The 25,252-nt window shown below is 39.9% G+C and overlaps 1 protein-coding gene across 1 annotated transcript in view; it reads left to right on the top strand.

The window, feature by feature from the left end:
- Positions 1-25,252, top strand: part of CFAP44 (cilia and flagella associated protein 44) — a 47,321-nt gene that overhangs the window by 16,995 nt on the left and 5,074 nt on the right. Inside the window, 18 exon segments of the mRNA XM_062008397.1 lie at positions 641-735; positions 3,701-3,910; positions 4,836-4,946; positions 6,655-6,807; positions 8,350-8,571; positions 9,059-9,204; positions 10,118-10,388; positions 12,303-12,358; positions 12,791-12,953; positions 13,287-13,417; positions 14,333-14,526; positions 14,905-15,070; positions 15,987-16,164; positions 19,376-19,879; positions 21,655-21,858; positions 22,271-22,466; positions 23,465-23,572; positions 24,996-25,126. Coding sequence (XP_061864381.1) covers positions 641-735; positions 3,701-3,910; positions 4,836-4,946; positions 6,655-6,807; positions 8,350-8,571; positions 9,059-9,204; positions 10,118-10,388; positions 12,303-12,358; positions 12,791-12,953; positions 13,287-13,417; positions 14,333-14,526; positions 14,905-15,070; positions 15,987-16,164; positions 19,376-19,879; positions 21,655-21,858; positions 22,271-22,466; positions 23,465-23,572; positions 24,996-25,126 — 3,239 coding nt within the window.

Here is a 25,252-nt window from a genome sequence, read left to right as displayed (position 1 = left end):
GTGCTCTTCTAGCCTGAAGACAAACTCCCACCAGTTGAGCAAATGACACTTAGGATATATGCCAGCTGGAATGGAATTTTATGCAGACCAATATGTGTGTCTGCGAATCTGTTAATTTCACCTCTGGTAAAATTGGCTTTTCTTTGGACAATTGCCCACTTTCATCCATTTAAATATTTTCCTCCCTAGGCAATCCCAAGTAGTAGTGTGTCATCTTTTCCTATGTTGTCAGTACAGATTTTCTTTACAGTATGCCACAGTTCTGTGATTATTTGAAAAGTACATATGGCGGTCAGCATGGGCCTTCTTGGGATTACTTGAAAAGTAATGGGGCTTCTTGGGACTTCTTGGGATTACTTGAAAAGTACACATGGTGGTAAGCTGAGGGACAACCCTCAGCCCCAACACCTCATGGGAGCATGAAAGTTAGAGTGAAGAAAGCTTATTTTGTTCATGAGCACCATGCTGGTTGTGGTACTCTACAGCCATCAGTCATGCCTTTCCAGGCTGGTGTTTTATCCTTAAAGAGAAAAATTAACAACATTCTGTCCAGCTTTTAATTCAAATTAATAGACATTTCTCCATAAATCTGAGAATGTAAGTGACATTACAAGAAATAATTTGTCTCCTTTCCACACAGGGTCAGTGCGTATCTACGATTTCATCAGCAACAGTCAAGTGAGCGAAATTAAGTTTAAACAAGGAGGAACAGCACTGGCGTGGGCCCCTTGTGTTGTGAGTTTTTGCTCATGTGTTAACAAAATAGATAAATTTTTGATTTGAGCCTGCCAGCATCAAGAAAGTTGCTTCACAGTACAAGACTTTAAAGAAGACACTGTTGAGCCATGGTGGAATTTACTGCAGTAGTATGTATATATAAGTTTATGGAGTAGTATGTATTACAATCTGACTTAACTCTGGATTATCAGGTATCTTGCTTGGTGTCTTCCTGAGATTTTTAAAGTTAGATCTTGGTGTGCAGTCCCAGGGAATAGTTTATAGACTAACAGCTTCTATTTAACCCACGCAAAGCAATTGTCAATTAACATGAGTTAGTTAACACATTTTGAAATGACAGCCCAGACAATCCACAAACATTTGGAGATAAATCATATGAGACTGTTGCCAGAACTGATCATTTGTGGAGTGTAGAGTCTATCACTTTTAGACATATTTGCTAATTTTAATTAAAATAGTATCTAATTTCATTCTTGAGGAAACACAGCAAGCCTGGTGGGTTAATTATAAGCAAATTTATGGGAGAAAGTGCTTACTTGGATTTTCAAGGCAAGTGTGACACTGGGATGGTGCACTTATAATTCTGGCCATGCAGACTTTCAGGGATGCTGTTAGGTGATAACCTATACATCCAAGAGGTAAGCTGACTGCCCCAATCAATTGTACAGTATTACAAAACTGACTCAGTTCAGTTTTACAAAAACTGGTACTAAACACAATCTGAAGAATCAACGGTGTTTAGTCTATCTAGCTGCTTTTAAAATCCCATTAGATACTTACATGCAGCTTAAGGTGCTGCAATGTATTTGAAAATCTGTGCTATTAAGCCAAGAAAATGTCATCCAACATACTTTGAAGAATTTGTGTACCATAATACCCTCACAGACAAGCTACCAATGTACATGGTAGATAAGTGAACAGTGAGATGGATTTAAAACTGCCTACGTGGCTGTGTCCCAGGCAGCAGTGATCAGCAGCACAAAGTCCAGTTAGAGGCAAGTCATAGAATCATGGAATGGTAGGAGTTGAAAGGGACTCCCCTGCTCAAGCAGGTCCGCCTAGGTCAAGTCACACAGGAACGTGTCCAGGAGAGTTTTGAAAACCTCCAGAGAAGGAGACTCCACATCCTTCCTGGGCAGCCTGTGCCAGGGCTCCCTCACCTGAACAGGAAGGAAGTTTTTCCTTTAAGTGGAACTTTTTATGTTCCAGCTTTTGTCCATTACCCCTTGTCCTGTCACTAGACACTACAGAAAAAAGTGTTGCCCCATCCTCCTGACATCCACCCTTTACGCACTTGCAAGTGTTGATGAGGTTCCTCCTTAGTTTTCTCTTTTCTAGGCCAAAGAGACACAGGTCTCACATCCTTTCCTCATAAAGAAGATGCTCCAATCCCCTGATCATCTTGGTGGCCCTGTGCTGGACTCTCCAGAAGTTCCCTCTCTCTCTTGAACTGGGGAGCCCAGAACTGGACACAGGACTCCAGATGAGGCCTCAGCAGGGCAGAGTAGAAGGGGAGCAGAACCTCCCTTGACCTACTGGATGCACTCTTCTTAATGCATCCCAGGATGTCATTATGGGTGCCAATATTCTTCATTAATTCCCTGGACACTGGAAGAGAGTGCAATCTCAGCAAATCCGCAGATGATATGAAACTGAGAGGAGTGGTTGGTACTTTAGAGGGCTGTGGTGCCATTTAGAGAGATTTGGACAGGCTGGAGAACTGGGCTGAAGAGAATCTCATGAAATTCAACAAGGGAAAATGCAAAGTCCTGCATCTGTACAAGTGCTGCCTGGGGGCTCACCAGCTGGGTAGCAGTTCTGCAGAGGAACACCAAGCTGACCATGAGCCAGCAATGCCCTCAGATACATCCAGCAGCATCCTGGGCTGCGTTAGGAAGGGCGTTACCAGCTGGTTGAGGGAGGTGGATCCTTCCCCTTTACTCAGCACTGCGGAGGCCACATCTGGAGTGCTGACTCCCCAGTAGAGGAAAGGTACAGAACTTATGCACTGCCACAAATTTGGGTTTCGTGAGCCACTTCTCTTGGTCATTTGCTGAGCAATGCTATTGTACACATGTTTATTGCAGATGGACTTTTTAAGATAAGACATCACAGACTGATCTCTGCAGATAATGGGAAGACAGTTACCCCCCAGCTCCTTTCTGAACAATGAGCCTTTTCATGCCTAAGATTATACTTCTGCCAATTGCTCACAGAGCTTATCTGTTTGGTCTTGTCTCTTCATACTGCAATTTTCCTTCTGGTCTCATTTCTGGTGTGCATTAATACTGATCTGTGTCTGGAGCTGGCTCAGCTTGTAAATCAATTCAAGGAACTAATATCCAAGTCCAGCTAGATCTAGCGAAAACACAGCCCTGTTTCTGCCAACTTTCCTCTCACAATTCAAGCCTGTCTAGTTTTTTTGCAATTGGCTTACCTACAGGGCTTATGGTAAAGATTCCATAGCCTCCTTTTTCCATCTCAAGTATCTGTCCCCGATGAAGACTGTACTTTAAATGGAGTCAACTAGTCCCAAGTCGGAGATCTCAAATCTTCAAAAATCATACCCACATTGGATGCCCAGTATTATATTCAGAGTAATACATTTTGGTTTAGTTCCATCTCTTCTCTTTAAGAAAAATCTACTGATATAGTTGTATACTGGTATGAATTTCCAGTTCCTCAGATGTTGCAGGCACATCCTCATTAACATTTACCGTCTCAATGGCATGTTATAATAAAAAAACCTCACAATCTAATGAAAAAAACCAATACCTAGTCCTCCCATTCCCTTTAGGGTGACCTATTAGAGGGAATAAACAATATTTCTCATGAATGAAACATTCTTTGTACTTTAGCAACACTTCCATGTAAGATAATTAACACCAAAGCATGTGCCATGCAAAATCTTATTCTGAGCTCTCAGATGTACACTGTGGATTTTTTTTCTTCATTGTCAAAGGTAAATCCTAAAGGAGGCCTAATTGCTGTGGGGTTTGAAGATGGTGTTGTCCGCATAATTGAAGTTTATGATCCCAAAGGACTGCCCATTCTTACAGCACAGACTAATACAGAGGATGCAGAGATAATTCTGAAACAAGCTTTCAAACCTCATGCTGCTGCAGTTACAGCCTTGGCATATGAACGAAATGGAGATATACTTGCCACGGGGGTATGTATCACTTCTTTTGCATATTTTTGTTAAGCAACAAACATAGAGATGAACTAAAGAGGTAAGTTTGTTTAATGACTACACAGTTCTACTTCTCTTACGGCTGTTGAACACTTCTGTAGTTTTCTGAGGGAAGGGAAGGGTCTGTTTGCACTACCTTTGTTTTCTGAAGGAAAGTAACCGTGTGATTCATACAATTTGTTGTGTGAATTACTGGACTGTTCAGTGTGAATCCTCTTTGAAGATGGATTTCGTTCATTTTGGAATTAGTTTGGTAGTGTCTTGGAATTTGTAACAGCAAGTCCGTTCATACACCACCTTGGCAGCACTCCAGCTGCTGCCTAGGACTGCTTGGCCTTACAACAGGCTAGTCTTTGAGATGATGTATATGTACGATACATGTATATGACGATCAATATGTAGAGCCTCTCTTTGTAAAAGCTAGCCTTCAGCCATGACCAGGGCATTTGCAGGTGCGTGTACCTTGAGCTGAATTACCATGCATTTTACTTAATACAGGATTTACACTGCCACACATCATGTTGTGCACCATGTCTGGGTTTTCTTGTTATCCAACAAAGTCAACTTGTGCTGTCTAATCTGAAAAATTTGACCCAAGCCTGAGCTTTAAACGAGCCCCTGGGGCAACAGGCAGAAAGCAGGTGGCTGGGGAAGCCAGGTAAGGACCATCAGGGCAATTAAAGACTATAGGTGCACTCAAGGCCCTGTTGCAACTGAGGCAGGATTTTTATTTTCCCCCTGTAATCATCATGGAAATCCAATTATAAGTTCTAAGGCACTTGTAAGTTCTCCATTGAGCTACAAAACATTTGAAGTAAGTGTTTCTGTCATAAAATATTTACAGTCTTTTGAGTGTTTGGTTGGCTTTGATTCATTTGTCATCTTTGCATTTTTTTTTTCTCAGAGTAAAGACAAAACTGTTTTCTTTTTTGCTGTTGAAGACGAGTATAAGCCAGTTGGATTCATCCGTGTCCCTGGGCCTGTACAGGCGTTACAGTGGTCTCCACCTTCTCATGTGAGTAATATATGTTTGTTTTCTTTCCTTCCCTACAGGGTTAAAATGGCATTTTGAAAAGAACTTCCAATGGAAATAAAGATCCATGACCCTAGCCATGTTCTCTATAGATAATGCAAAAGATATTTTGCTATTTTGCTCTTCATGCCGCTTCAGAGTTACAGACTCTGCATAGCTGTATCTCTGATTCAGTCACTTTGGCTACATCTTGGACTTTGAACAATAAAGAGCAGAAACGTATGCAAACCACCAAGTTTTGCTTACCTTTTTAAGTTCCTACCTTGAAGAAACAAGTCTGTGCCTCCAGCTTTTGGAATGTCTTAGTTGTCTTTGATATAAAGGGTCATTTAGACATTATTTCCCGTGCGTCCTGCCCGTGGTAAAACAGACTTTTGCAAAGCTTTCATACCACCTTAAGAAAGCTGTTGGGTGCTTCTTGGAATTCACAGCCTGTGTTTTAAATGTGTCAGTGACATATTCAAATAGATTCTTGCTGATATTTTTAAAGCTTTGTAAGGTTAGACTAACATCTGAAATTTTGGATGGTCCAGTATTGTTACAGAGAAAGGAGATTTTTCATTATGTTTAAATGCTGACCAAGTGGCCAGCAAGACAGCTTACACTGGTGAACAATGGCAAAGTGTTGCTATTGCTTGTTTGCAGGAACTGATAAAACTGTGTTGGCAAAAGAACTCTTGCTGGTATAAATTCTGTCTTACTGAAGAAATGGCAGATCTTGATCTGACAGTTGCATTTTGAGTAATTTCCTTTGAGGACAGAGCACTCAAACTTACTAAAAGAGTACCCATCATGTCTTTGATACGTTAGGTTCCCTCTGAGTAATTTTGTGTATTGCTGTCAGGATTCCACTGCTAGATATGCATGCTTACTAAGAAGAATACAAGCATCTAAGTGTTACAGTACTTTTTTTTTTCTCATTAAAAAACCCACACCTGGGTGGTTAAATACTGTATGTTTAATGAAAGCGTTTGTAACGCTGAGATTTTATAGACACAAGAACAATAGAATTTCTAGTTAAGGTTTCTGTAGCAACTCTAATGTGCCCCCTTTGCACATTCTTAATGATGGGTCAGATAAAATAAGCCTCTCTCTATTCTCTAGACTGCTTAAAAATTAAACCTAAAATACAGATGTGCCCTTTAAATATCAAAAGACTAAATAATTATTACCCTTATCTTGCCTACTGTTCCTAACTTTGCATTTCAAAGGACATTGTATGTAGCAGCAAAGATCAAACTCAAAGGTAAATACCATTTGTCAAGATTCTGAGCCCAGTATTGAAAAGATAAAGGATTTATTAGTATAGAAATGTATGAACCTTGAAGCAATTATCAAAACCAAACCTTACCTCCTTGCTTTTTGGTCAGATCCATCTTTTAATTGAACCAACCTCCCAAAATATCATCATGCTGCTTTCAAGCTAGCCAGTGTCAGAGTGATAACTGTTTTGTGTATGGCAAGAATTTCAATTCCTTAGCTTTACCTAGGATACATAGCATGAAAGAAGCTCACTGATTTCTGATGTCCATTTCAAAGTGTCCGTTTAACTAAGAGCACAGTTAGTTAATGCTTCCTGGCTGAACCTTGGCTTTGTAATTGTACATCTTCTGACAAACTTTTTGCCATGTCCCTCAATTCCATGTATACATCTGCCCTATACTTGGTTTTCTTGTGTGTTTCTGTACAGGTGAAGAGCACGCTGCTCATCCTTTGTAAGAATGGCTATGCTGTCCAGGTTGATGCTCCTCTCCATGAGAAACAGGATCCAGTGTCCACCTATGAAATAAAAAACCAGCCAATGCAGTACTTCCACTTTTACAGTATTAAATCTCGTATCAAGGTAAAAGGCTCCCCTTTGGAGGAATTTCATGTTCTTCATGTGCCAGACGACAAAACTACCCAAAAAGGTTTCTAGTCCCTATATTGCATCATAGAGTTTTTGCTGAACTTCAAGGGAAAGTTCATTTGTAGCTGAATTTCAACATTTGAATTTACAAGTTGCTGTTTGTTTATTCAAATACAACATATATGAAACTGATTTTGATTACAATTAAAAGGTAACATTAATGAAAGGGAAAGGTTGTATGGCACGTTACTTCTTGAAATATTTTCATTTTGGTAATTTTCAGAAGCAGCATGTTTCCTGTGGTTGTTAGCTCCCTAGGAAGTCCCTTTGAACAGTCATAAAACATCCATGTGGTCACTTTGAGGCAAACACGAAACATGTTTTCAGCAGTTCTATATCTCTGATTCTTAAAAAAAAGTTGGAATAACTTTTAAAGGTGTCTGTTTTCTTTCTGAATGAGAACTTACGTTTTAGAAGATACGTGGGGCCAAAGGAAAAGAGTTTTGCCAGCTCACAGCTACACTTAATTTTGTGAAATTAGAAAGTAAGTTGACATTAGGGTCAGGAGCAGAGCTCCAGTGAGCAGGCTCTCAGTCCCATGTTTGGGATTTTTTTTTTTTGTTTGGTTGTTGGTTTTTGGTTTGTTTTTAGTAAAAAGAAAAGCATATTGTTGGGAGACACTATAAATCTTTAAAAATTAAAAAAGGTTTCTACAGAAATAAATGGGAATAGATCAATAATTAATAAGTTAGAACAAGGATGTTTTAGATAAGAGCTAAGGAAAGATTTCTAAGCATAAGCATGGTGAAGCACTGAAATAATTTGTGTAGGCTCTAGAGTCCCTGTTGCAGACTTTTAAAGGGTAGGTTAGACAAACATCAGCCAATAATATGTAAGATTTACCTAATTGTGCTTTCAGGCAAAAGAATACTCTTTTGAGATTCTTTCCAGACCTTTCTCTATGATTTGCCACCTTCTTAGAAAGATCCTGTTTTAGAGAATATTTGATATTTGTTTACATAAAAGTAGGCTTGAGTGGAAAGGGGGTTTAAAAGTTTTATAAATCTGTAAACGTCTTTGTTGTTCAGAAATCCATTATAGCTTCTCTTTTTGCTCTACATCAATGATTCATTAGAACTCAGCAGTCTGAGCTCAGCTTTCCAGCGTTTTCGTTTCTCCTGGGCAGGCTTATGACAGGGCTTAGGAGTTCAGCAGAAGTAGTGTGCTAATACTGGGTAATTTTAAGAGTAGTCTCTATGAGAAAATGCTGAAGTCTGCTTCTGTTGCAGAATGGTTTTTGTTTCAAAGAACTGTGATTTAAAATACTTTACAGAAGGGAAATGGGGGCATGTTCACTGGAGGCTCCCATGATTTCTGGTTGATCTCTACTTCATTGAAGGAAAAGAGATTTCTCTAGATATTCTGTATATATAATGCCAGGACCACCTTTGGATTTTATTTATGAAACTCTTTCCGTCAGTAACACATGGAGTGCCTTGGTTTCATGTCTGCATGTTTCTCTGCTTGTTGTAATAGCTGGAAGAGGAGATTGCGTTGAGAGAGAAAAAAAAGCAGGAGAAGGAGAAAGCAAAGCTTGAATGGATCAAGCAGCAGCAGGAAATGGGAAAGGAGATAGAAGAAGAAGAATCTGAAGAGGAGCCTGAAGAAGAGCCATTGCCACCTCTCTACATACCAGAGGAGCCCAGTCCCATCCTCTGTGGGTTTTATTCGGCACCAGGAAAATTTTGGCTTTCTTTGGTAAAGCAGTTTTAATTTTCTGTTTATGGAATTGCAAGACCTATCAACTTTCCCTTCACATCTGTGTTCCTTAGAAAAAAATTATTTGAAACCTGCCAGCTCTAGGACATGAAATCCCCTTCATACCTGACACTTTCAGTGGTCTTTGTGAAGTAAATCAGCAGTGTCACTGCATTTCAGATTTTGTTCAGTAAATTTCAAATAGGGACACTTCTTGGTGACATCTGAATGGGTACAAAGACTCAGTTGCTCCTTCACAAGCAGAAGGTAAAATCTTGACATATTGGTAGGATGGCTTGTGTCAGTTTCCATGATAGATTTTTCTCTGTGGGTAAATAGGATCTCCAAATATCTGGGAGTAACATTTTCTAGCCTATAGTAGATCCTTAAGAAAGGAAGGATTATTCTGAAAATTGCATTTACCTTAAGGTCAACTGCTTCAGTGTTCTTTTAGTTACCATTTCTTTATGGTCCTTGTCTTCTTCAGGGTGGGTATGACTCAGGGTTTCTCTATCATTGTGAATTCTCCTCAAATGACCACCAAGAAGATCCTGAGAACAGGCAAGATGAACCCTTTGAAGTGATTCCTATTAAGGACACTGACAACAACCCCATCCACCGAATCTCCTTCTGGTAAGACGATGTAGTGTAACAGTTAGTTTCATGACAAAGCTTGACAAAATTGAATTGAAGAGAGGAGGTTATGCTGCTTTGTCCTTTTTAAATTGTGGATCAACTGTAGTCTGCAGGAATGCTCTCTGGTTTTCTTGGCTCTGAGTTCCACTTAAAATTTTTAATGGACACAGTTGAGCACTATGTCTGACAGAGTAACTTCAAAGGCCTTCAAAGATGAAAAGGTCTGATTTCTAATTAAGTACTGCTTAGGACTCAAGCATCCTAGATTGTAGGTCTCCAGGAGACCCATTAGAAGTCTCCATAAATTGTGATTGTCAGAAGAGCAGGTTTTTTTTTCTTGGTAGTTAGCAAAGAGAGGACACAGCCCTCGACGAGAACGTGGAAGGATCTGTCCCTCCCTCTGATGCAAAGAATACAGGCTTCTCAGATGTTCTGTGAACTGTACAAATGAAAAGGGTAAACTATTTGCAGACTCCTTGTATTAGGTTCCCTGTAAGGTCGGGCATGATCTGTACCTAAGGAGGCAGATTTACTTCAGGCTTTAATCTACAGCTGGCTACATTCACCGTCATCTCTACTAGTTTTCCCAGGGAGGGAAACCTGTTTTTTTAGCTTGGAGCTTGGTGTCTGCTACCTTGCAAACTCAGGGCTGAGACCAGTGCTGAGACCAGTTCCACAATGCCCATCAAGTGCTGAAACACACCTCAGCAGCCAGTTAGCTGGAAAAAAACTCATAGTAACATCACACATACTTTAAATGGTCCCAACATTTTGCTCCCAGCTTATGAACTTGGTAAGGCTCTATTTATTCAGATAGATTAGCTCTTCTGAAGAAGTGTCATGTTTTGAGCTGTGGCCTTACTTGCTACAAGTTGCTTGATAGTACTGTTTCTGGTTGCTTATTTGACAGTACCCGCAGACTGCTGATGTTCTGTGGGATGCGGAACGGTGCACTGCGTGTTTATCCTCTCCGAGATGAAAACCTCTCAGCGAACACCTTGAAGGAGTACTGGTCCTTCAATGTACATGACAATGATTATGGCCAGATCCAAGGGATCTCTTCTAGTTTTGATGATAGGTTTCTGATTACCTGCGGTGGAGATGGGAACATTTTTACTTTCAACATCTTGTCTCCAGAGGATATTCATGAATGGCTAAAAGCCAAAATCCCCGCTCCTAGGGTAAGTCACTATTTCACTGAACTAGGCCTATATACAATGAAACTACTGCAGTTGGACAAAATTCAGTTCAATTAATTGGCATCATAGACATTTCATAGCAAAAGTTGAGGTTTCCTAAAGAAATTGGAAGAAGAGCTCTTGAGAAACATTCCATAAAGCAGGCCTCATGACTGCATTGCTCCTTCTGAATGTTCTGTGTTTTTCTCCAACTAAGCATAGTATGTGGTGTTGATGCATAATATTCTACTAGTCTTTTCGTATTCAAAGGTGTAATCATGCACCTTCCCAGGATGAAAGAACCACAAGGATTTGTCATATTGAATACCTGTCTTGGATTTAATCCCAGTAAAGTATGATTTTATTTTGGATGGGAATTCTAGAAGTAACATTAGGGAATGCCAAATGTATAGTTTCACCGTGCATTTAGTACCATTTATACACAATTCACAAATTGGATTTTTAAAATTTGCAAAATAGCACAGCATGACACTGATCCTATTGCTCTTTCACTCTTGGACACCATTAGCTGTAATGATTTTGCAGGTGTCCTGTAGTCACCTTTAGCATGTTTGGACAGGTGACACAATAACAGTCCTGATAATACACAAGAAGAGGGAGATGTCAACTCCCCCCAGTAAAAATGTTGAGACTTCATTGAATTGCTCAAAATTATGCACATTTAAAAATCTCAAGTGCCTGAATTAAACAAATATAATTTGAAAGAAGCAGTGAGACCTGCTGAGTAAGGAAGTGCTGTCACACACAAGGAATTTTAGATATGCCTTCAGTACTGTTTAAAAATCTTGAAAGTTTCAACATAAATTCAACTTCTAAATAATTTTAATATTAGTTAGTAACTGTGTTTTAAAAGGGAGATCAAGAGGAAATTGTGATTTGGTCATTCAGTTAAATTGTTTATGGCTAGTTGGAGTTCTTTGCCAGAATCCCAATATATAGCTCTAAGAATAGCCTCAAAATTATTTTCTTAAACTAAAGTAATGATTAGAACCTGTGATATTGGAGCCTTGCCAGCTCCAGTATTGCAAGTAGTTATTAATAAACAATTATAAATATGGGTTTATGTTTTTAAATATGTAAGTAGGTCTATAGAAAGATCTCAATGGTTAATTTCTATTGTTCAGTTTAGTAATATTGCTTAATGACTATCCTAATAGAGTTTTTTCCCCTATCAGAGTATATCTTCATTAAGTATCTGTTCTAGTTTTAAGTCACGTGGAAGAACTGAAAAATTCCATCTTCATTAAACTTAATGGGATTCACAGAGAATCAAATACAAATCCTCTGAAACTAATTGAATCAAATTACAAATTGATTAAGTACAACTGTATTCACTGAAAGGTGATAGCCCCCCCTCTTTTTTTTGAAGCATGGCTGCCGAGGGAAATGAGGCTCGTGTAACTGCAGTGTCCATCTGTCATTCTTCACAGCTAATAATTGTGAACCCATTATGCAGTCAGCAGAAGCAAACCAGATTAATTACACATGTAACTTGGAATTAACCCAGGATATGTTATCTCTTGTTGATGTGGCATTGAGGGGAGACAAAAGAGAATTGGGTTTGAAGGGTAGAGAACCAAAGATATTATTGGGCAGAGTGAAGTTAGGACAAGCGATCGTGTACTGGTTAATGTTGATGGGGAGCATATAGGATTTGTGTTCTCTGTCCCTAACAATTATGCTTTATTAGTTCTTTTACATGCAAACCAACTTAATTGCTTTTTCCTCTTGAAACAGTACAACTTTATATTTAAGGCCTGTACAGCAATATTAAGAAGGTTCCTTTTGTTTTTGTGAGAGGCAATGGGAGCTTTGTTTTAACATTTGTAAAAGCTTTATTGTCTGTTGACATTAGTCGTGCTTGTTTATAAAGGCAAGACAACATTTTTCTTCCAGAGTGGTCTTGAGAAGGAGAAGCCTACGGAAGACATTGAGGATCCCAGTGCCTACACGTAAGAGATGCTTGGATAATGATGAAAGAGATTTCAAGTGTTGGTAGCTCTTTCTTCAGACCATATATTTCTTTTTGCCTCCTAAGAGGAGGGAAAAGTTGATCACCCTGAATTTGAGTCATTTCCTTGTTACACACACTTTTTTTTTTTCCCCTTTCCATCCATTTCATCTACTTTTCTGTAACAGTAATTCAAATACAGTACTCTGAGACTTACTTGACTTCAGACTACAGAAAAAACACAAGGTCAAAGCCAAAGCCCTGTGATGTTGGGACTGTGCAAATATATAGGAAGACAATTCCTTTCTTAGTTAACTTAAGAGGTGCTGAGTTCACTGAGAGTTTAAGGCTGTCAAGGAAATCTAAAAGGTTACATAAACTATAATCTTTCTGCAATTAAGATAATACCATTTCTTTTTTTGTGCATTTTCAGCATTGAGGAAGTCAAGCAGAAAAAGGAGCATGAACAGAAAATGAAGGAAGCTGAAGAAAAAAAACACAAAAAAAGAGAGGAGTTAATTGAACTGAGGAATCAGTTTCTTCTTCTTCTTCAAAAGAATCAGGAGTTACCCAAACACATGCAGCTGCACAGAGAGGTGCATCTGATTTTTATAAGTCATTTACCTTTAGAGGCACCTTCTTCTAAAACATTGCTGCTTGGTGTGTTCAGGTCAAAGATGTTCAGCCCTTTGAATATAAAGGCAATTCTATGAATATAGAATTTGTTGGGACTTGTGAATCACAGATGATGATTCGTGCCATGCAAGAAGCATGTAAGGAAAAATGTGTTTCTCTGTGAAGATTTTAATAGCTCCCGAAACAAAAGATTGTGTTCATGTGCATGGAACTCTGTCACCTGGGCAAACATATTTATTACCAAAACATAGTAGCCAACATAAAGTGATGCTGGATTTTCTGTCTTTCTGCAGCAGCATAAGATGGACCATAGAACCTTTGAGGAGCTGGTTAGGCAGAGAGCAGAGCGAGTCCAGTTAGTGGAAAAGGAGCTGGCTTGGGAGCATGAGAAGCACTTGATTGGACTGCAAAAACTACAAAAACAGTAAGTATAACTTTTCTTCCACTTCTCTTTCTGACCTCGCATGGGGCTTATCATTTACAAAGTTGTACCTGCCACAAGGTAAATATAATCAATGTTTATTCTGTTCTAATGTGATTCTGTTCTTATTTTTGCTTGGAACATACACATGTATATATTGATATTTGTGTGTACTTCTTTTGACGTTTTGGAAAAAAACCCAGATATTCAAATCAAGGAAGTATCTGCATTCTGATTCATTTCTATATGAAGAAATCTGGGTGGAGGGGTTTTTTTGAGACTAATTTGCCCGTGTTTTTGCTAGTAAGTGCAGTAAGAGCCAAGAGCTCTTACTGAAACTTTGAAGAGCAGCCTGTGAAACGAACCCCTGTTTTTTCAGGCATGTTACATGTCTGTAAGATATTTTAGTGTCATTGACAATGCAATGTTCCCCATACAGCTTAAAGATATGAAATCAACTTTCTCTAGAACACAGATTTAAGTGTGAGATGCATTTTGGGTTGGTTTTCTTAAATCTAAATATATAGTAAAAGGTGAATTCCTAAATATAAATACTCAATAGAGATAATACACAATAACACCTTAGGCACACAATGTATATGACTGGGAAAAATATTTGAATTAACATATTTTTAATCAGTCCTTAATGGAAGATGAAAGTTATTCTCATGAAGGACGTGGTGTGAGTTTCAGTATTGTGAGAAGTCTTAATGTGCTCGTTGTTGAGCATCTCCATTCCTAGATTGAATGAAGTCAGTAAATAGTGTGAGTAGTCATCATTCTATTCCTTACTGAGTTGTGAATTTACGTATATGCAATAAGTAAACTACATTCTTCATGTCTTTTTGGTCAAGGCAAAATGGTAGGTTGTGCCTGCTGACATCACTGACATGAATTGTGCCTAATTTGCCTTTTCAGGTTTCGGGACTCACTGGAATTTGACACTGTTGTTGTTCATGCTATTCAAAGCAATCATCATATTGCCACCTATAGACTTCTAGCAATGTCTGACAAATCGTACCAAGACGAGAAACGACCGATTTGGAAGAAGACGGTACTTAAACGGGCATGGAAACAAGCGGAAGAACAGGAGGTCATCACAGAGACAAGGAGTACGCATGGGACTAATGACCATTTCAGTCTTATCAGTAATGGGGTTTCTATCATGTCAGCTTGTTTTCCTGAGTCCAAGCTAAAGACACTATAATTTCTTTAGGTACAGGTAAAGAAATATAACTGTGGTAATGTTTTTTTTTCAGTACCAACATACATAGCAACACACAGTTTTCTAACATGAGCAATGGTCTGGCAACCCTGTGGGTAGAATGTGACTAAGAGCAGAGTCCAAGAATGTTCAGAACATTCACTGAACTTGAAACTGTATTGATGACACTAGCTCTCCAGGAGCTGTCCCAGAGAGTTTCCAGTAGTTGGGACTGCACTATGTTGCATGGTATTTACATCTTCACATGGTTATTTTTTTGCTCCAGAGGCTAGAAGTTTTGAGGGCAAGACTCAAAAGCTGAAGACGTCAGAGGTCCAAAAGCCAACCGTGCGTTATATAGAGAGCAAACGTGAGCAAGTCAGAAAAATTGTGGAGAAATCTGACAAGATGAAAGCTGAGATCACAAAGAGGAAGGCAGAGTGGGATGAATTGTGAGTCTTGAACTGAACTCTGTGCCCTTTTAGTTCTGCTTCTTTGTCTGAAGTCAAGTAATGGTACTTAGCTGTCATATGGCACTATAATATCTGTCTAGTTTTCTTTTATGTTCCTACTGTGTGTGATTAAAACAGATGAGTTTTCTTAGTTTCAAGATGGCATTAAAATCTTTCAGTTAGTTTCTATGGTTCTTGTAAAATATTAAAAAACTGGAATTCAGCTAGGTAGCTGCATCTCCAGATAGGGAACAAAAACATGTCTAAATGGATCATGACTGAGAGATACTTGGACCATTACAGTTAGCTCACAGTTAACCCTATCAGCACCTCACAGAACAGATACTGTAACAGCTGGGTTAGGTCTGTATGGCCATTGCGTTTTTCTGATTTGCCTTCACGCTCCATTCTGGTCTTTCTTTTGAGAAGCAAGAAAGAGGGAAAAGACATCTTTGAATGCTCATGGAAATACAGAAGTTTTTCATTAGAAGATGAATTACAGAGAATGGGACCAGTGTAGAGTCAAAGGTGAAGTGTTTGGTGAAGTGTTTAACAATAGAGGAGGATCAGGTATTCTGTGCTGCAGATGGGTGGAATGATAACACAGCTCCCTGAGACTGAAAGCATCATGGATTGAGTTCTGGGTTTTGTGACTCCAAGCGTAGAGGTTTAACCTGTTGTGTGGCAGAGCTATGCTATAAGAGGGTTTTTTTGGGGAACAAAAAATAGATCTTTGTTCAAATGTGCAAGGATATTCTTCTCAAAGTAGTCACTGGCTTCCGAAAGAGCTGTGTGATTCTTGATCCCTAGTTCGCCCCCCAGACCTTGCTGCACAATCTGGAAGGTGTGAAAACATCCTGTTTGTTCATCTGTACATCTTATGTCTTTTAGTTCATCTCTGTTTTCTACCTACTAGATACAAGAGCAAACCTAGTGATGACTATGAGAATCCCCAGGATGTTGAGGCCATCAGAGAAGCACAGGAAAATATGGGATGTTATAAGCTGAAGACTGCCATTGACTACATTGTCCCTGAACACAAACATATGAACGCTAAGAAGAAAGCGAGGCAGCTGACATCCCTGGAAGTGTTGGTATGTAAACTGATTCCTTGATGTAGGGGAGAGAGAATAGCATGTTAGTCCCTGAGTTATTTTTTTAAAAAGAGAAATCAAAGTGGAGGTGGGAAAAGACCTTGAAGGACAGGCTGTCTTCAGTCAGCTTTAGTTTCAGATCAGCTTTTGTCTCATGAACTGTTAGTGCTTCACCAAACTCAAACCTGAATCAATTCAGGGTAACTCTCAGGTGGCTCTTTTGAAACAAGAAATATAATTGACCTTTTCCCAGTACTTCAGCAGCAACATCTGTTTTCTGGAATGCTTCAAAAAGTCTTATCTAGTAACTGGCATGCATTCCTTAAAACACTGAGCTAAATAACCCCTGCCATGAAATACTTCCACAAAAACAGTGATGCGAGGAAGAACAGCTGTTCTAGTGTGGCCTCTCCATATATGAACTTTGACAATCACTGCTTCTGGGTACAAAGTATTGGAATGTCCTGAGAAACCAGTTCTGTTGGAGCCACCTTTCTGTGATTGGACTCCAGCAACTACCACACGTGTTTAATCCACAGACACAAGAAACTCAAATGTTGTGCAGTATATTTGTTGCTTTCCGTGTGATTTCTTTCCTTCCATCCTTCTCACAGAAACTGTTTCTCATTTTATTTCGCTGAAGTGCAAAAGAGTGACAAATTTCTTTAGCTAAAAGAACAATGAAGAAATATATCTATTGAACTTGGAACTGTCTAGTTGCTTTTTGGTAGGAAGGCTTATTTCTTGCCCTGCTTACTGACAGAGGAGCCTCTTCATCTTTATCTGGCAAAGTGTAAGTTACACCCTCAGTGGCCCTAAATCTTCTCTGGTCTTTTCTTCAAGAATCGGTTGCCTAATCTCAAGCACCCTCTGACTGGGTCACTTTGATAGCGTGGTCTAAGCATTACATAAGCAATGCTACAGTCTCAAAGGATTTGTTGGATCATTCTAATCTCATGCTTGGACTCCAGTACTTCACTATAGGGCTGATGTTACCAGATACTCAATGATTAACCTAATTCAGTAGGACAAACCAATACAAACAAAGGGAGTGGTTCTTCTTGTAAATTCCAGGTTTATACCAGTGAAGAATTCTAGTTAATTCAGATGGCTGCTGTATAGAGTTGTTTTCATTTCTAAAGATCAGAAAAGCCTCTGCCAAATATATTAACGTTAGATCACATTTGATTATTGTTTCATGTGAAGAGAGTAAATGATTACAGTGTCTTCTTATCACAGAATGATTGAGGTTGAAAGACATTTCTGATGGTAATGTAGTCCAAACCCTCTTCTTAAGCAGGATCAACTAGAGCAGGTTGCCCAGGACCATGTCCAGAAGGCTTTTTAATATCTCCAAGGATGGAGACCCCACAACTTCACTGATCAATCTGTGTCAATGCTCAGTCACCCTCACAGTAAAATAATGTTTCCTGATGTTCAGAGGGAATCTCCTGTGTTTCAGTTTGTCCCCATCTCCTCTTTCCAGTCACTGGGCACTGCTGAAAAGAGCCTGGCTCCATCCTTTTTGCACCTTCTCTTCAGGTATTTATATACGCTGCTGAGGTCTACTCGACACCCCTCAGAGCCTTCTCTTCTCCAGGTTGAGCAGCTCCAGCTCTCTCAGCCTTTCTTCATATGAGAGATGCTCCAGTCCCCTAGTCATCATAGTGGCTCTTCACTAGACTACCTCTAGTAGTGCTATCCCTCTCTCATGTACTGGGGAGCCTAGAACTGGACACAGCACTCCAGATGTGACCTTGCCACTGCTATTGAGGGATCACCTCTCTCGACTTGTGACAACACTCCCTAACACAGTCCAGGACAACTTTAGCCCTCTTTGCCACTAGGGCACTTTGCTGGTCCACTTGGTGTCTGTGAAGACCCCCAGGTTCTTTTCTGCAAAACTACTTTCTAGCTGATCAGTCTCCAGCATGTACCAATGCAGGGGCTTGTTCCTCCCCACATGCAGGGCTTTGTAGTTCTACTTGCTGAACTTCATGAGGTTGTGTCATCTCTCTAGACAGCAGCACAACCCTCTGGGGTATCAGCTACTCTTCCCAGTCTTGTATTGTCGGTGGAGTTGCTGAAGGTATGCTTTGCCCCATCATCCAGATAATTAGTGATGTTGCATAGAACTATTCTTACTGCATTCTGAATACAGAATTCTTACTGAGGCCAGGGAAGATGCAAACAAGTTGTTAGAAACAGGTTTTGTGCACTTGTCTGTTTCATTCCCACCTCTGACATCTGACAGAAGTGTCGCTTTTTAGATTAGTGGATCTTCATCTTGAGTTGGAGAAAAAAATATTGAGCTCATGCCAAAGTTTTCCGAGCTGATTTTGATACTCTGGATCGTTGGAAAGCCTGCAGAAAACTTGTGCTGGACATCTAGAGACTTGTATGAAATACAAAAGCATTTGACAAAATGTTACTTTCTTGCTTTTTATATTGCTATACTTAGAAAAGCCAGAAAATTTGTTCCACTTCTAACCACCTGCAGTAGCTGTGATTTCAACTTCATTGTGACATATAAAATACAAGAATGTCATCTGCCTTCCAGAACTTGCATTCATGGAGGACTGCTTCAGTATCTTTGAGCTTTTATGTGATTAATAGCTTTGTTCCAATGGCTATGGCAAAGAAGCTTAGATTTCCGTGCAGCTGTGCATTTGGTAGTGTATGCAGTAAAGGTCCTCTCAGTTCCGTTTGTTTTGTCATGGGGACAGAAGCTTACTTTACAAAATACTAAATGAAATCAAATTTTCTTTTTGTCAGTGTATTATTTGTCCCACATCCCTGAAAAGAGGGACATCTATCAAAGCTGAGATTCTCTGTTTGATGAGAGACAGCCCAAATGACTAATCCTCTAAAACCCACAGCTTATTTTCACAGCCTGTGTCTGCTTTTTGCACTGCTTTAATATCTCCTGTCAAGAAACTCACAGTCAAAGTCAGGAACTGAGAGAACGGGGGAGCCTCATTTCCCTTCTTACGCCTTTGTGCTGTTTGCTGTGAGGGAGAGGAAAAGGGGTGGTTCCAAAGACTGGAAAACCACAGACTGAAAGACATCTGTTTACTAGTGGGTGGAAGATGGTGTGGAAAGAAAGCAAGTTAGTATGACAAGCCTCGTAAGAGTGACTTGTGCTGGGGAAGGCTACATACTGTCGTAAGTGCTCCAGGGGAGTCCTACTAAAACTGTTTTTCCTTTGTAGATCCATAAGAGGAAAGCCAGTATGAACAAAGAGATCATGTCTTTGCGGGATTTCAAGGTTTCTACTATTGATGAAATCAAATGTTTAGTGCAAGAATTAAAATCCATACAGGCAGCCTTGGATTTATCAGAACGTCTCCCTGTTCCCCTCATCCCTCAGTTACACCCAGATGAACTTGGGGAAAAAAAGTTTGAGTATGACACTGACATCCTCCTGAAGTTCAAAGAGGAGCAGGAGGCCAAGACAAAGCTCCAGGAACAATTGGAAGGGTCATCCTCATCTCATGCATTTAGGCATGGGTTTCATAACGCTCCTTCCATTGAAGAGTTTGATCCCGTGGCCCAGGCTGAAGGTGCACACCCGATGAAAGTGTCATCATCTGTGGTTACAGAGCAGCAAAAGGCTTTTGAGGTTGAGAAGTTAGAGCCAACAGAGATGGAAGTGGAAATTTTGAAGAGGGAGAAGATAAAAAATCTATACTTGCAGCAGACTTTGATTAAAAAGGTAGGAAACAAAAAATTGGTTTTGCCAAATTGAACAATCTCACTACATCAGAAGTAAAAGCAAAACTCCTTCTGTCTCAGGACTGGAGCTGAAGGGTCTGGAGAACAAGTCTGATGAGGAGGGGCTGAAGGAGCTGGGGATGTTTAGTCTGGACAAGAGAAGGCTGAGAGGAGCCATGATCACTCTCTATAACTACCTGAAAGGGTGTTGTAGTGGGATGGGGGTCAGTCTCCTCTCTCCAGTAATGGGTTCAAGGTGCACCGGTGAGGGTTTAGGTTGGACATTAGGAAGAACATTTTCACTGAGAGGGTTATTAAGCATTGGAACAGGCTGCCCAGAGAGGTGGTGGAATTGCCATTCCTAGAGATATTTAAAAGATACATAGATGAGGTGCTGAGGGACATGGTTTAGTGGTGGGCTTAGTGTGAGTTAGTGGTTGGACTCGATGATCTTAAAGGTCTTTTCTAACTGTTATGATTCTATGATTCTACTCTCACTTTTCTGAAGTTTAGGAAGATGCTATATGGTACAAATTTATAGTGTGAATCAATATAAATCCCTAATCTGTGTGTTAACTATTGCCACCCAAAAACTTGAGATCTTAGATTGCTTGATTGTTTTATGAGCTGTGAAACTATGAGCTTATTGGACAACAAAGACAAAATATTAGAAATTACTTGAAAAGTGACAAAGAGGAAGAAAAGATCATCACTACAGCTCTATAGATTCACTATAGTCTTAGCTCTTAAATAACTGTAGTCCCAACTCTTTGGTCTCAAAAATGACTTTTTAGAATTAGAAATGGTATAAAAGAGTAACCAAATGCTTGGTCATGGAAAAGCTTCTTTATCCTTTTAGATGTGCCTTCTAAAGCATCTTTGGTCTGGAAAAGGGGCAACTGAAAGGGCTGTAGCAGAGGTGATAAAATTATGAATAGCATAGGAGAGTGGAAATAATCTTTTAAAAAGAAGGAGAGGTATCAAATGTACGTGTACAAAGCTCGAAACGTGAATAGAAAGTTTTCCTATTGAACAAGAAGTAAGCTTTGGGACTCGGCATTAGGATGTGGGGAAAACTACAATTTGATGAAGTCTGGAAGAAAAATCCATTCAAAGCTGCTGAACACAAACCCACTGCTTCAAGCTCAGGATGTGCCTAAGTCAGTCAGGGACAGACAGAGAGGAGCGTGCCAGAGGTGTACCTCTCTTCACTTGTTTGTTTTGTTTCTTGCCACTTTTCCTCTAACTTCTGTTGGGCATTGACTTTTTGGTCTACACCAATACAGACACACTTGTGTTCATGTGTGTGAAGGCTTTGAGAGAATATCCAAATGCTGCAGTGACCGTCACGTATGTGTAAGTCAACATTGGCGGCTGTGAGTTCTGATTGAACTGTCAGTGTCTGAGGGAAGAGCTGGCGAGTGTTCTCAAAGAAGTCTGTCGAGGAAGAAGAGGTGTTTATGGCTACATCTGGGATTGTTACTTCAGGCTACTGAAAACATTCTCTGAAGAGTAAAATGCTTCTGGGCATTTTGAAGTGGGATACAGTGAAACATTTCTGTGAAGCCTTAGTGATTCTTCTACTGTGGCACTGAGAACAAAGACACGTTTGGGGTTTACTTTGTCTAAGCACTTCAGTAATCCATAGTAAACAGCGTGGGCGAGTTGTTGATTTGGTAGAGACAAGTTTTCCCTTCTGCTCCTTTCTCTAGCTTTACATGTTTATCTCCATTCCTAATACCTTCCCCTCTTTCTTATTTGACTCATACGCTCCAGATCAACGCGCTGGTGATCAATTTTGATGCTGAACTTCGTGTTTTGCGGCACAAGAAGCTGAAGCTGGATGTGCAGATGAAAAGTGCTGATCTGTGCTACATCACGTGGTACAAAGAGCTGCTTATCCTGAAGAACCTTGAGAAACAAGAGAACCTTCTCCAGGGGCGTGTTAACACCCTCCTCAGTGAGCAGGAGGCCATGCAAGTAAGTGGGCCGTGTGTCTCTGGACTTAACAGTACCACTATTGCATGACTTGAAACAAAAGCAAGCCATAAAGTAAATGGCATCTTTTAGCTTTATTTTAGCACTGATCCAGCATCTAGTGCTAAATTTTGAAAACCAAGAAACTCTTGATGATCAGCCTTGGGTGATTGCTTTTTCACTTCCAGTAGCTAATCTTTTCTTAATCGTATTTTAATAAATACTTCATGATGTGGAATAAGTGACAAAACATATACTTAAATTTAAGAACATACTTCTGGGTTTTGCTTGATTTGAAGCATGGGTTTAAAGAGGGAAAGACAGGCTTTGCATTTCCATATCTTCACAGATACATCCTATGTGCTCACATGTGAGTTGTACCTTTTTAACTGAAGTGGGTTTTTTGTTTGTTTAGTCAAGATTGAACAGCTATCTTGCACAGATGGAGGATGAGAAGTGTGAGATTGTGAAGCTTCAGGAATGTGAGAAAACTCTTTACGCCAACTTCCAAGCATCCCTTGGAGAAAACAATGAGTTTGCCCATTTTCTGACCAAGGTTCTGAAGAAGAAAACCAAGTGCACAGAAATAAAAGAAGTAGCAAGAGAAGCAGGTTGGAGATACCATTCTTCTTGTTTTATGGATTTGTTAAACATAATCCCATGTGGTCCAGTAAATGTGATTCAGTCTAGCTGGAGCCTTGGGTATGTGCAACACTGAACTCAGTTCAAAAAACCACAGATCAGACCTACCCAGATTTGTTTATATGCTGACCCATGTCCTGTGGCAGCCATCTTAAATGATGAAAATGATGTAGTTCAATCTCTAACATGATCACATTTGGTCTGATGACAGCTCTTGCCATTTGCTTCCTGCAAGTCAATATTGAGGACTGGTAATTGGTATGAAGACAAGGCAAAGCTTTAAATAAGTACTTCCTATGCTGTAGCAGTGGGAGCTATGGATAAGTGATTAGTCTGGCACATTTATGACATTCTCTTTTAATCTTTCTATTGAGTAATGAGAGATCATAGACCTAGTCTGCAATCATCTATTAGTCACAGGGCTAAACATATTATGAAAGGATTTCATTTATCTTAGTGGCTCAGGTTTAAACTGTTAAGGCCAGGCAGTATTACTGAGCTAAAATACTTGTGCTCTCTCTCTCACTTGGCTTTTGATTTCGAGCGGGACACTCGAAATGTGAAGACAACAGTGATGTTTTTGTGGCAGTCTTGTGCCTCTATATTTTGCTTGGTTGGTTCATCTCTGTGGTAGAATTTGGTAAACTCATAAAGTTTAAATTTCTAGCACATAACGAGAGAGGAAATGTTATTGAAAGAAGACCCTAAAATGTGCCTGTGCCATTGGCACTACTGAGGTGTAGTCTCTCCCTCATGCATTTGGTTTGGTTTTTGTTTTGGTGGGTTTTTTTTTCCCTTTCTGTGAAACGATCAGATCAATGCAATAGGCACAAGGTGTCTGGATTCACATATAACCAGGGTGATCTTTCATGGGTTATTGGGATTGTGTTCACCAGCACATTGGCATAGTGCACAGCTAGTGTGTCTGAGAGTGTTCTGCTCCAGCAGTCCTGCCCCTTTCTTCCAGATGAAGATGAGAATGAAGAGGAGAATGATGAGGAGTCCAGCTTGGAGACTGATGAAGAAAACTCTGGATCTGAAGATGAAGACTTTGATGACTCTGTTTGCCCAAAGGGTACCTAAGCCATCATTTCCTTGGATTGACTACTTGTTTACCTTTAGGGGCAATATTGTGTGTTTAAAAAGAAGACTATTTTTTTTAGTATTCACTGCACAGTAATGCCATTCAGGTCTAAAATGTGTGTAAGCACTCCTGAGTGCAGCATTTCCCCCCAGGGAATCACAGTGAGGATAATGAAACTGCTGGTCGTACAGAGTACCCTAAGCGAGAAGTTTGGAAAAATAAAACTTAGCCAAGCCCTTCCGCAGTTCTCTTCTGGGGAGAAAAGGCTCCTCTCGGGAGGGGGGCTGGAGCTGCTCTTTGGAAAGGGCCTGGCTTGAGCCCTGTTCAAGGAAGTTCTCTGGGGACCCTAGCATGCTCTTAAATTAAGCACTTTGTCACCACCTCGTGGGTTTATGCGGCAATTGCCTGTTGCTAGGCTGTTTTAAGGGTGTCTGCAAAGCCAGGAGCTTTCACTTTGCAAAATCCTCTTCATTCAACAAAGACAAGCAACTTCCCTCCTTGCTTCTTTTGTGAATTCAAAAGAATGAACTAGTTTAGGGTGTATTTTATTAAGCACTGCTTTGAGTGCTATGTCAATGATAGTATAATACGACTGTTTTCAGTTAGAACTTGGCAACAAAACGCCTTACCATTTTTTAATTGAATTTTAACATCACTTCCACAAATTGCATTTTTATTAAGTCTTCAGTTAATCTCCTTTGTCAATGAAATGGTGGGAAGAAATGATTTTTTTTTTTAACTTTAAAAAGTCAAAATTATTAATTTAATGGGGAAATGACATGTTGCATTATCCTCTCCATATTTGTCTCTTTATGTGTCATTTGCTTTGCCTCTATCCAACTCCTTTTTTTTTTTGTTTGATTACGCCCACTGATTTGGGTGTAATTATGCACTTGATGAGCCTGGCTGAAATCACTGCATTAGATGGAAATTCACACATCTTCTTCACTGTGAAACAAATGAAATGGGTCCTATGAAGTAAAGCTTTGTTTATGGAGCTATAAGTGATCCCTACAGCAAGCTTATCATTTCTAGTGAAGGGTGCTATGGCTAAACAACTACATGTTCACATAATTGAAGATTACAGTGTAACATGTATTAATTACTAGGGCTGGATTACTAACAGAAGCTGCATTTTGAACACTTGTCTTAAACTTTGGCTTTGATGCACGTAGTCTTACATCTGGAAATAAACTGTCTTGACTGAATGTAAAGGAAAAAAGCTCCATCGAAGACATTCACTCCCCCGATGGAGGAACGTGGCCCATGTGGTTTGTGTTTGAGAGAGCTCTAGGGGACTGAGCATGGTCTTATTCTGGGCAACAGCCACAGTAGGAAAATCTGTTGGCTCAAGCCTGTAACTATAGTACAGTCCTAATGAAACTAAGCTCTTGTTTGACTCTTTCCTGCTCAGCCTGCGATGAGACGCTCTTCCGAAACACCCTCCAGCTCCGGCAGGAGTGGTTACACATTGAGAAAGCTTTAACTGAGAAGAAGGAAGTTGCTGCTAGCCTCAGAAAGAAATATAAGGCCTTGGCCAAAAAGGTATTGTGGTGTTTTCATCTCAGTAAGTGTTGGTTGGCTCCAATACAGCGAAAATGTTGTGCTAGTGATTTTGGCTAAGATATAAAGCCAACATCCTAAGCCTTTGAGAGACCTTCCTCTGCGTAG

The sequence above is a fragment of the Colius striatus genome, chromosome 1, assembly GCF_028858725.1.
Source record: "Colius striatus isolate bColStr4 chromosome 1, bColStr4.1.hap1, whole genome shotgun sequence".
Taxonomy (NCBI): Eukaryota; Metazoa; Chordata; class Aves; order Coliiformes; family Coliidae; genus Colius; species Colius striatus.
Note: the sequence above shows the minus strand (reverse complement) of the source record. Positions and strands in the feature narration are given on the sequence as shown.